This window comes from Patiria miniata, unplaced genomic scaffold (assembly GCF_015706575.1).
Source record: "Patiria miniata isolate m_02_andy unplaced genomic scaffold, ASM1570657v1 HiC_scaffold_15, whole genome shotgun sequence".
In the NCBI taxonomy this organism is placed as follows: domain Eukaryota; kingdom Metazoa; phylum Echinodermata; class Asteroidea; order Valvatida; family Asterinidae; genus Patiria; species Patiria miniata.
Window position 1 is genome coordinate 3,991,140 of NW_024037053.1, and position 12,454 is coordinate 4,003,593.

General features: G+C 35.9%; 1 protein-coding gene across 1 annotated transcript; it reads left to right on the top strand.

The window, feature by feature from the left end:
• Positions 1–3,889: 3,889 nt before the first annotated feature.
• On the top strand, positions 3,890–8,169 carry LOC119722270 (fucolectin-4-like). The gene is made up of 3 exons (XM_038192313.1): positions 3,890–3,962; positions 7,376–7,477; positions 7,958–8,169. The coding sequence occupies exons 1-3, from the start codon at positions 3,890–3,892 to the stop codon at positions 8,167–8,169; spliced, it is 387 nt and encodes a 128-aa protein (XP_038048241.1).
• The last annotated feature ends 4,285 nt before the right edge of the window (positions 8,170–12,454 follow it).

Sequence of the window (12,454 nt, forward strand, 5' to 3'; positions counted from 1 at the left end):
TCAGGAATAGCTTCAGGGGTGATCATCTTTGTCTTAAAAACGTACAACTAAAATTGTTCTCCGTTATTCATTACTTCTAAAACATTCATTGGCCTTTTTGAGATATGTTGGACTCAGCAGGAGGGCGCCATTTTGAGAGACTTTTTTTATTAACTGGAATTTATCTACTCCAAAAATATAGCGCCCTCATATTATGTCTGTCATATTGCAAAAGGTTAATGTTCAGCCTAGTCGAGTGTTTTGTTTTTACATTCATTTTGTCTGCTATATCTATTTGTTTTTCCGTTGTGGTTTTGCCTCGTAGGTCTTAACCGTTTAAATTAAGTTCCGGGATAGATTGAACGGCGCCATCAAAGGCCTGTAATGAACGCTGAGCATTTTAATATTTTATTGATCTGGACTTTCAATATGTACCCAGCTTTTCAAAAGTAGGCTTTAATTACTAAGTTGCAATTTCTATGTGTGTATCGTTTCCGTGTTGAGCAACACTATGCGGTGTGCTTCAATAAGGCCAACTTGGACTCGTGTGTTGTCTACGAGACCTTTTAAAGACATGACTAGTTCGTCGTGTGACAACAGCACAAAACTTGTGACTCTTATAAAGTAGATCAATGGTCATTGGAAATGTCTTGTTAAGAGTATCGGTCGTACTAATAATGGCGGAAATAAATGCAAGAAGTGTTTGATTAATCTACTGTTCATGCTTTGCATGCAGACAGACGTTGGTTAGGCTTGCATTAGTTTTTTCGGATAAAATTCCCTGCAGTGTTTGTCGGCTACAAGCTGGCATCTATTGAGTGCAAAATATTTTGTAGTCCAAATGTTTTTAAGGGCGATCCCTCCAAAAACGGGTTTACACGAAAACTGATGATTACTAGAAAACTGCTCAGAACGGAAACATTATTTTGAAGTCCAGATGCTACTGCTAGTGTCTTGCGCTCAAGAAATGTGAGCGAATAAATAGTTTGGGATTATAAAACCTTGTGGAAATCATTTTAAAGAATTATAATGTACCCAGATACTGAATCTTAAACCAACTTTATTTACATGTGTGTACGTAAAGGTTTCCATTAAAAAAGATGTTTTGTTGATGTATTACTTTGGTTTACATTTTCCCACGGGTACAAATACAAATCTTAAAATGTTTACTCAGCTGCACACCGAAAACATACAAAATTGTTGGTTGAATTTATGTGTTTATAGGTAAAATTTTAAGTATAGTGTGGCAGCTACAAAAGGAAGTAGCTTTTTTGAGACAGCATATCAGCTTTGGGTTCTTATGGAAACAGTTTATAAACTACCTCATGTAGTTTATCACTAACCCACTTCATATTTTGTCTGAATATGGGTATACATTTCATTTAACACTGAATATATAGAATGTTTTCCATTACAGAATTTTAGTTTATCTTTAATTCATCAGTATAATTATTCGGAAGTTTGCTAATTACGCAATGTAATCAGATTCAAAAATGCCATGCAAATAACGAAGAAGTTATAACTACACACATGTAGGCCTAGTTATAACTTCCTCACTTCTTGATTTGTGGGACTATGGGTATCTATAATCATTATACTGCACTGGATACTCAGTCTATTGATTTAATTAATGGTTTCATCCGTTTGGTTTTGATTACTAAGTCATAATGGCTTTATATCATTACTTTATCGGTATTGAAAAATTTGCAATACAAGACGTGTACTCAGATTCAGAAATAAAATGTGGTAATGTGTTATTCAAAATATTTTGGTTCCCTGTAAAGTGTTCTTCTAACCGCGCGGCTGCTCAAGCAAAAGTGACCGTGTGCTCGAACTTTCAGTTACAAGTTCCATAAAAGTGAACAAGTTCATGCACTTAAATCATTGTGGCCACAAGGGGAGTGACCTGAGGCTATTTAGCGGCGGTCATGTTGCGGACCTCCGTCCGCAGCATGTCCGTTTGGCGGGATTTCCATTCCGAGACCACAAATAGGCCTCAGTTTTGGCCATTTTATTCACTTTTTATGATGCTTCAGGGATTTTGCGGGCAAAGCACTTGACCCCTGCCTTTGTCGGTTCAGGCACAAGATGATTACGGGATTAATCACAAAAGGCAGTCTGTACTATTACCTATTTTGTTGATTGATTTATACATCAGTTACACTTGAAGTTAATATATCATTATTTGAGCAATATCGCCAACAAGCTTATGCCGAAACACGGCCTCACAAATATTGCTTTTGGTATTAAGATATTGCTTTTAATAGTTGGCCATTCTGATGTGGTTTAATGGATTATTAATTGTTTCTTATTATATTGCTCGTGGTATTTGTGTACTCAGCTAATGACGGTTGCATTGTGTACCATTACTGATTCTGGTTTTGCATCTTAATTATCTTGCTCATGGCAATTGCAGTTCCGCGTCACCAGTTCGGACCGGAATTAACAGTATTAGTAGTTTAGGACTATTGCTTATAATTGCGGTTTTGCTATCAAGCTTTGGAGGGGAGCACACTTTGACAAGATTGTTTTAACTATACTTGTTAAGTATAATTGCAGTTCTGCGTTATCAGCTTCGGGCGGGAACAATTTGTGCTAATATTGCTGAACAATCTGTGATATATTGATAATTGCAGTTCTGCGCTATCAGCTTCGGGCGGGAACAATCTGTGAGAATAATGCTGAACAATCTTTAAAATTATTGTTATGTACAATTGCAGTTCTGCGCCATCAGCTTCGGGCGGGAAAACCGTTTACGTTATTGCCAAATAAAATTGCAGTTCTGCGCTGTCAGCTTCGGGCGGGAACATGATGTTTGGCATATTGAATAAATGGCTGCTCAGGCCACAGGTAACAACGAATGCTGAGTGTGCAGCCTCTGATGCCGGTCTCTTGTGTCTTTGGTAGCATGCGGGGATAATAGATACTATTTAATTTATCATTCGTGTGGTTTTTATTTCTTTTAAAGGGCGGTGTTGGCGGTGCAGGATAAAATTCAAAGTGAAACATTTACGTCCCTCAGTCGCAAAAGGTCAAAAGAAATTATTATCACTATTTGATCACTATTTAATAAAGTCCATCACTTTTAATGACCCTTTGTCAATTTCAGTTTAAGATAAATTGCAAAATGTTATGAAATATTTGACTTTTAATTTCCTAATAATGAAAATGAAGTGAACGCTCCGTGTAACAAGCTCTTCAGCGACCAAAGTGGTTCTACAATACACCAGGTTTTAACTCATCGCTTCCGTGTAATTATTATTATTAAATAATTTATTTCACTCTCATCGTAGCCAGAATGCTGAATTTTGGGCAGATTTACATTTAAAATATTAAAAAGCAGACAGCGGTAAAACATTTTGCAAAACATTTGTTTTTATTAAGTTATTTTTTATTAAGATACAGATACATATTTACTTCACCTTGCGAGTATTTTAATGCATAGCCCGCAACGCGATTTCTGGACTTCAAAACTATAAGTTCACGAAACAAAATAATTATGAGTTGACTTTTAAGTGCTTGTATTGTTTGTTATGCTACTAGACATGCACCATGTGACTGTGACCTCTGTCGAATTTAAGTTCATTCATTATTTCTTTCACAAATTATGGTTTTGGTGGTGCTCATATTTTAATGAGATGTTTCGATAGAAGGAACTAACTGTGCTCAGTCGACCAGGAAGTAATTGAGGCATTATTTGCTGTCCATGCTATGGAACCCCACACATGAAATACACAGTCACTTTTAACGAGCAGCAGTATATGAGCGGCAGCAGCACGATTCAAGTTCCCATTTATGTGAACTTGCATACAAAGAAAGGTTTGAAAAGGCTTTGAAAACAGTATTTAACTAAGCCACATTTGAGGGGAAAACGACAAGGGTTGCTGACCGGACTTGAGCAGGCTTAACAATGGCGTCGGTTTTACGCTGGGATCTTATCGGTGTGCTGCTGCTGTTGATGGAGGCATGTCTTCTCAGCGGAGGTAAACAAGCTAAAAGCTGATTTCCTCGAGTAGATTTTCTCTTTGTTTTAAGAATTCATCGTTTCAAATACAATACGTTATCTGTGACTACGTGGTAGATTATATTTTCTCTTTCCTATTTTTTTTCTTGTGGAATATTTTTCATGCAATCGATAACGTTAGGATTGTACCCCTTGCAAATTCATTAAGAGTTTGGAACCACTGATCAAGTGTCTAGAATACTTTGATAAATTCATATTCCTACTGTCACAGACGGTATCGGCCGCATTAAAATGTTCTCCCATGCGTACAATGCGCGCTCGGGCTCCACAATCCTGACACATGTATTTGTTCAAGATGATTGTTTTACGGGATCATTGTAATTTTCGTTCGTACTACTGAATGACTTGACACATTGATATTATACGCATTTGATGCAAATGCTTTGTTTTAGGTTTAATATATTAAATTAAAAAAATATTTATGGGCAAAGCCAAAAACGTTCCCAATAAAGCCACGAAACAAGTTGTGTTTATTTCTAATGGATCCGGCGACACCCGCTATTTCTTTGCTCACCCTGTTTCAGAAGTCGCACTCAGACTAACTCTGACAATTGAAGGAAAAAGTGAACTGACGAATATAGCTCAAGTTCCCCTAAAGTATTTTGGAAGTTTTGGGGGATAAAGCTCACCCGGTCACCCACTCACCAACCTATTTACGTAATCACTCTTATCCTATAATTGAGCCCACAGTGGTATCCTTGAATGTGGTTGGGAAGCCGGCCATTCAGAGCTCAACTACTCCAGTTTACATTGGCGAAACTTTCGTGGCAGGGAAAGCTGTGGATGGAATGTTTGACACATTTTCGCATACGGGTAAGTCAATTACTAGAATACTGTATAAAATCGTTAGATTTATTGATTTCGATTGCAATGTAATAGCTACGATCATTTGTTTACAAACGGAATCATATTTGAGATGCGAATGGTAACCACGACGATCTTAGAAACCTTATGGTTTCCGCGACGACTCACCGTGTGAATAGCTTTAGATTCATTCGGGTTACAAGTGTAACTCGTATTGTTTAGCATAACGGAAAAGCTTAAATGCATCCGTGAAATAGCTCCAAATCTATGGTTTTTATCTATCACAACAATTAACTTTGATTTGTGATATTTAGATACTGTACGGTGAGAGGAACCTATTGTTTTTATTCACCACCGTTTCCTTAATTTATGCAGTACATAACAAGCGAAATATTCTGGTCACTTTACACAGACTTAAGGCCTGACTTAGAATTAATTGCAATAGAATTTATTTTAACCCAGGCCCAGAAAGTATCACTGTTTAAAATACTAACAATCTAATTACATCCAAATAGTGCGATCGCTTTTATTCAATTTTTCATCACGTTAAAACAGCCATGTTTACCTTTGCGTTTTAAATCGGTTCAGGCCACACAGGAGACTGGTCAAACGGCTGGTCAAATCAGACTGCTTTTTTATCAATACTTAGAACATTTGGGAATTACCTTGCCGCGCAAAACTGAGAGGAAAGTAGAGATTTAACTAGCTGAATAAGATATTAACCTTTGAATATTGGTTAAAATAAATCACTTATTGCTCAATAAACTAAAGCTTTTTAATTTATGTAGGCCTATTTATTTTTTTCATTAATTTTGGCACATAAGAACAAACATGCAGGGATACACAAAATATGAACTTATTACATGTACATACAAACCCAAGGATAACCAAAAAAGTTGTTCATAAGACGTCTTATTTCCATTCCAGGTCTTTACAAACACAAAAATAAACAAATGTGTACATTACCAAGAAAGATCAATAAAATTACAAAGGAAGTATCAAAGAATGATACCTCGGCTGTTTAAAAATTGGACTAAGAAGGGAAATGTTCTTTCACTGCCCTTAAAAATTATTGATGATTGTTGGAACACTTGATGCTATTAGGAAGTAAATACCGTTCATTTTGCACATAGTCTCCTTAAAACAGGGGCGAGAAATGGCATCACGAAGTATAACCCATTTGAAATGTCGTGTATCCACGCATACAGGCCTGAGTCAAGTTTTACTTAAGATTCAGGGATATTATCCGAATCCTGGGATTCATGTGTTGTTTATTGAGACATTTAAGTCTTTGGCAAAACGTTATGTCAAAACTTTATATACCTATACTCAGTCTAAAGTAAGGAATAAAAAATGACATTCCTAGTCGGTGGAAAGAAATTAGGCAATATGACAATTGTAAACAAACAAATATATATAGGTGCCCCTCAGTTCCATCCCTCACGCTGGGAGGGGACGGGGGTTTCAAACAAACCTCCCTGACCCCTTTTCAGTTTATTTACCTAAAGTAATAATGTGCTACATCTGTTGCATGGCTTCATGGTTTTTACATGCATATTTAAAATAGACACATAAAAAAAAAATTATCAAGAAAGGGCTAACTTAAGTACAAGAATTTAGGATGATGTAAACCCTATTTTTCTATAGTACTTGTTAACAAGAGTAAAATTGCGTACCTGCATAACCTGTTATCCAGTCAGACCCCTCCCCATCCCTTTAGTTTAAGGTAAGTTTTAAACAGGGTAGACTTAAAACCTGTCTTGGAACCTCTAATATTTTCTAGACCCCTATTTTTTTTAACCTTCACAGAAAAATTGAAGGCGTTGTCTCTTATTCCATAGTTGTGGATTTACAAAAGCAACTGTCTGTCTAGCCTATTTCGTTCCACTGCAGAAGGAAAGCCTCTTGACCAATTTTCCATCTCACTCAATCTTGAGCTGTCTGTTGCCATGCAATGCCACTATGTGTTGTTAATTCATCACTACATCTTCTGTTTTGTTTCCCTAAACTAAATTACCTAAATTCAGTTTGAGTGTTGCGGTTCCCCGTGAATATCACCAGAAAAAAATACAACGCGGCAATTCCGCAATTGGACATGGGGGGGTACCGTCCTGACTATCCTTTCCGAAGTACCATGTATGGAATTCCGTCTTGAAGGAGACTACAACCTCGTCGAATGCATTAATGTGAACACACTTACAAACTTTAATTGCTCTTAATAAAAAACCTTTTGTTAAAATGTATGTAAGAAAAAAAGGATTTTTCACTTTGTTTTTAATGTTTCCGACGGACTGTCGTCTGCTATAATCACATATGGGTCAGAAGTACTAAAATTTAGCATTTACAGGTCATGTAAATCGGAACCGTGCGTGTGGTATTCTACTTTAAATTTCTGTATCGCGCCAGTACCCCCATACACGTAGTGCTTCCCGTTTATAAACACTTGTACAGGTTTTACATTCACACGATATGTAAACACCAAGTGGTGATGTCACATGTGCAGTCATAAGGATTACCGGCGGCATTTTGAACCCTACTAAGTGGCGTCTTTCTCTGACCTATCCACAGCTTATTTTACAGCGGAACAGAAGACAGATCCATGGTGGAGACTGGACTTAGAAGATGTCTACTGCTTGAGAAATGTCACCATATACAACAGACAAAACAATGGTAATACTGCCATAAAGCGTATTAAAATGATATTCGAGCATTTTAAAATTGAAGATCATTTTGTTAATGAATAGTTTACAGGTTTCCAATCCGACTGCAGTAGATACACTCTACAAATGAAAAGGCAAGGGGTCAAAATCATGAACACGAACTCGACATCAGAACTTAATTCCTCAACTGTATATTAAACATATAGTCCTTTTTCATTTAGGCTGTAATATTTCCCACAACTTTGTATCAAATGAAAAAAAAAATGTGCAAATACAACAATGTTAAGGATATTGCCTTGCTTTTAGTTTCAGTTTTAAGGTCTAATGCAAGCACATACGAATTTTGTGTTTTGGTTTAGAGCTAAATTGTTGGGTTTAATCCCCCCCCCCCCTTCATTCGAAATGAATAAGACTAAATGTGTTTCAGCCGACTATAATATAAAATCAAACTCATCATTTGTTTTCCACACTACAGCTAATTTTTTGGCAGGTGCTGAAGTACGAGCTGGGTTGAATCCAGATCGCCTATCAAACAGAATGATAGGAAAAGTCACACTTCAGCAAACCACCGATAAAACGAGACCGATTGAGATATCAGTGGACCCAGTGGTTAACGCCCGCTACGTCAGCGTGGATCTACCTGGTACCAACAAGATCCTGGCCATGTGTGAGGTCGAGGTTGGAGAATACGAAGATAAATAAGGAGGGGGTGAGTTTCGGAATTGAAGTATATCAGTCACGTACAATGGTGTGAACAGTTGAAGCACTTTCGTAGTATACGTTAACCATATACATCTATAAACCAACCTTAACCATCTCCGGAATTTCTCCAAAATCACTGTCGGATGCATTAAATTTACTGAAATTTTGTAGGAATAGTATGTTACTTTACTGCAATTTCTGTGAAACAGTTTTGCTTACACGTTAAATTAACAATTATACATTAGTATATAAATTGTTATGGTTCCATTTATTTAGATAGATATGCGAGCTTGCATTTTTGTGAAATTTAGATGAAAATGGGACCGCACTTGCTTTATTCTGCAATTAAGCGTAGGCATAGTTTTTCAAAATGGCAAAGGGCTCAGGAAAAGTTCCAGGGGTGATCATTTTTGTCTAATGGAGTAAAACTAAAATTGTTCTCAGTTATTCATTACTTCTAAAATACACATGAGCCTTTTTTAGATATGCTGGGTTCAACAGGAGGGCGCCATTTTTAGTGGCTTTTTTGTTTACCGGAATTTATCTACTCCAAATATTTAGCGCCCTCATATTATGTCAGTCATATTGCAAAAGGTTAATGTTCAGCCTAGTCGAGTGTTTTGTTTTTACATTTTATCTGCTACAAATGATCTATTTGTGTTTCCGTTGTGGTTTTGCCTCGTGGTCGAAACCATTTAAGACAGTTCCTCGATTTCTATGACGGGGACATCAAATGCACGTTATCAACGCAGAGCAATTCAAAAGATTATCGATCGAGAGTTTTATTATGTATCCTGCTTTTCAAAAGGAGGCCTTAATTACCGAATTGTATTTTTATATGTGTATCGTTTCCGTGTTACAAGGACACACGGGCTCCAGACTAACTTGGACTCGTCCGTTGTCTACGAGATTCTCTATAAAAAAAAAGACTAATCCTTTATATGACAACCGCGGTACAAAACTCGTGACTCTTATAAAGAGATCAATGGTGCTTGAAAATGTCCCGTTCAAAGTATCGGTCCCACTAATAATGGCGGAAATAAATGCAACAAGTGTTTAATTAATCGGGTTTTTTCCCTGCTCTAAATGCAGACTGAAGTTTAGGCCTACAGCAGACGTAATTCACTGTGGCGTTTGTAAGTTACAGTCGGCAGTACAAGTGTCTGTAGAGTGTAATTTTCTCGATTGCATAATATTTTGTTGTCAAAATGTTTTCAAAGACTAGCCCTCAAAAAGGGGTTTACACGAAATGCACAATGCCCTGTGATTTGCTCCAGTCGGTTCTGAAACCAGAGCATCGGAGTTAGTTTATTGTTAATTCAATTAAAGAAGAACCAAAATAGCATATTCTTAGAGAACTGCAAAAATTATTTTGAAGTCCATATTCTATACTGCTAAAGTACGTAGTGCACTCAAGAAATGTAAGGGATAAAGTGGCTTATGACTGTAAACCCTTGTGAAAATCATTTTTTTTTAATTCTAATATACTTAGATTATGAGTTTTTAAGCCGACGTTGTCAATCTTTTGTGCGTAAAGATTTCCATTGAAAACGTTTTTGTGTGTGTACTTTGGTTTACATGTTCTCATATGTACTAATAACAGATAAACTTCTTCAAATATTATTCACCTGCACACCAAAAACATATCAGATTGTCATATGGCGTTGGTTAAATTGAAATATTATTTAGTTATTGATTATATGTTCCCAAACAAGTCTAAAGATATCATTATACAGTGTGAATTAAAACACTGTGTCTGAGCGAAGTTCACGTGGCCGAATATTTTATCGCCCAGATTATTCAGGGATGTTGAGTCAGTCCACAAGTCTATATAGGTTCATCAGAAGTCCTCTAGTCCAAATTCAACTCACAACCTTTTCAAATAAGCTTTTGCAAAGTCATTCCGCAGTGATTGTTCATCCACTATAACTTGTGACAAGACTTCCGATTTACTTGTGACTGGGCTTGCGATGGACTCTACAACTACATCCCTTGATATATTTGTATGTTGTTTCATTCGTTTATTTGGAGAATTAGCTTTTGTTAGAAAGGATAACGACTTTTGTTTCTTGTGAAAATAGTGTATAAACTATCAAACATATAGTTTGTAACTAATCCTAATGTTATGTTTGTCACTAATCATAATACTGCACTGGATACTCAGTCTAATGATTCAATAAATGGTTTAATTCGTTGTGTTTTTTTTAAATTTTAATTGAGAAGGCTTTATATCATTAAATTCTTCGGGAATTTTCAAGATAAGCAATGTACACAGATTGATAAATAAAATGTGGTAATGTGTTAATCAAAAGGTGTAAGTACCATGTAAAAGTGTTCTGCTAGCTCATTTTATCCCACTCCATAACCAAATCGGTTTTGATGGCGGAAGTGAATTTATTTGTATCCGCAAAGGACAACTCTCATTCTAGAACCAAGGCACAATTGTAATCTAAAGCCTAGGCTGGAATGTGTTGTCTTTAACTCAGTTAAAGTTAATGGGCAATCCAGATTAACTTTTAGCACAATAAATCAAGTTACAAATATAAGATGAATAAAATATACAGTCATATTTCCTTATTCGACGTGAAACTAGCATTGCTTCCCCTTGCGAAGAAAAAAATGGCCCTAAAATATAACCGCAATGCATTTTTCTTTACCAAAAAACCCTCATTGCAGAAATAAATTATGATACGGCAATACCACAAAGAAATGCATCAGTTTATGATATAGTTACAAAATTAAATCAAGTTACAAAATTTAAGATATAATAACGGCACTTCCCAGTCAAAAGTACAATATACAGCCATATTTCCTTATTGGAAATATAACGAGCGTTGATTCTCTTTGTGCGGGAAAATTTCCTAAAATATACCGCAATATTGTTTTCCTTACAAAAAAGTCGTAATTAAAGAAAAGAATCATAACAAAGGAAAACCACCCAAAAATGCATCGGTTTATGAATATAGTGCCAAAAATGATCGTTGTTGGTATATCAACGAAAAGAGAGCTTTTTATCAGGCCATTAATGAGTTGTTGAAATTACATGTTGGTCACTTACAATGATATTACAACTTAAATTAACAAAAGAGACAAGTTTAATTTAAACAGATTGCAATGTTAATTTATTGTTATAAATGTGATTTGTATCGTACATAAATATGAAGATAACAAAACAAAACACAATATATAAAACCGAACACTAACCCCAAAACCACAGAATCAGGACAATAATTGTAAATTCTGCGGGGAAACACTGTGTTTACAATTGGAACGAATCCAAAAGGATGTTGAAGACTTGTCTCAACTAGGTTTACTTCCGAGCAGAAGTAAACATGACTTGGTGTTTGCTTTCTTGTACAGGGTTAAGGTCACTTTTGGTTTTGGTTTGTAATTAAATAATGACGTTTGCCAACTCTACTTGGATATGACACACGTGGTGAGAACTGTGAATTTCCCCTCCTTGATACATGTAGTTACATTATTAAAGATACTATTTAATTTATCATTAGTGGGTTTTTCCTTTTAAAGGCGGCGTTGGCGGTGCAGGATATTTTCAAAGTAAAACATTTACGTCTCTCGGTCGCAAAATGTCAAAAAATTTATGATCACTTTTTACTGAAGTCCATCCCTTTTTTTAATGCGCCTTTGTCAATTTTAGTTTCAGATAAATCGCAAAATGTTATTCAGTGTTTGACTTTTAATTTTCTTATAATGAGCTCTTCAAAGACCGAAGTGGTTCTGAAATACAACAGGGTTTAACTCGTCGCTTTCGTATAATTATTATTATTATTATTATTAAATGGTTGATTTCACTCTCTCATCGCAGCCAGAAGGCTATATTGTGGGCAAATTTACATTTAGAATATTAAAAGGCAGAAAGAGGTAAAAACATTGTGCACAACAATTACTTTTATGTTGAGAGGGTAATTTTTCTCTTTATTAAGTTACAGATAGGGCCTACATATTCACCTCACCTTGCACGTATTTTAATGCATAGCCCGCGACAATGAGATTTCCTTGCGATCAGCATACGCAATTTTCAGGCCTAATTCAAAACTAAGGGTTTGAATCAAAATAATTATGAGTTGACTTTTAAGTGCTTGTATTGTTTGTTATGCTACTAGACATGCACGACGTGATTTTCATTCCTGTCGAATTTTCACTCATTTTTCATTCTTTTACAAGTTATGGTTTTGGTGGTTCTCAGATTTTAATGAGATGTTTAGATAGAAGGAACTAACTGTGCTCGGTTCACCAGGAAGTAACTGAGGCATTATTTGCTGTC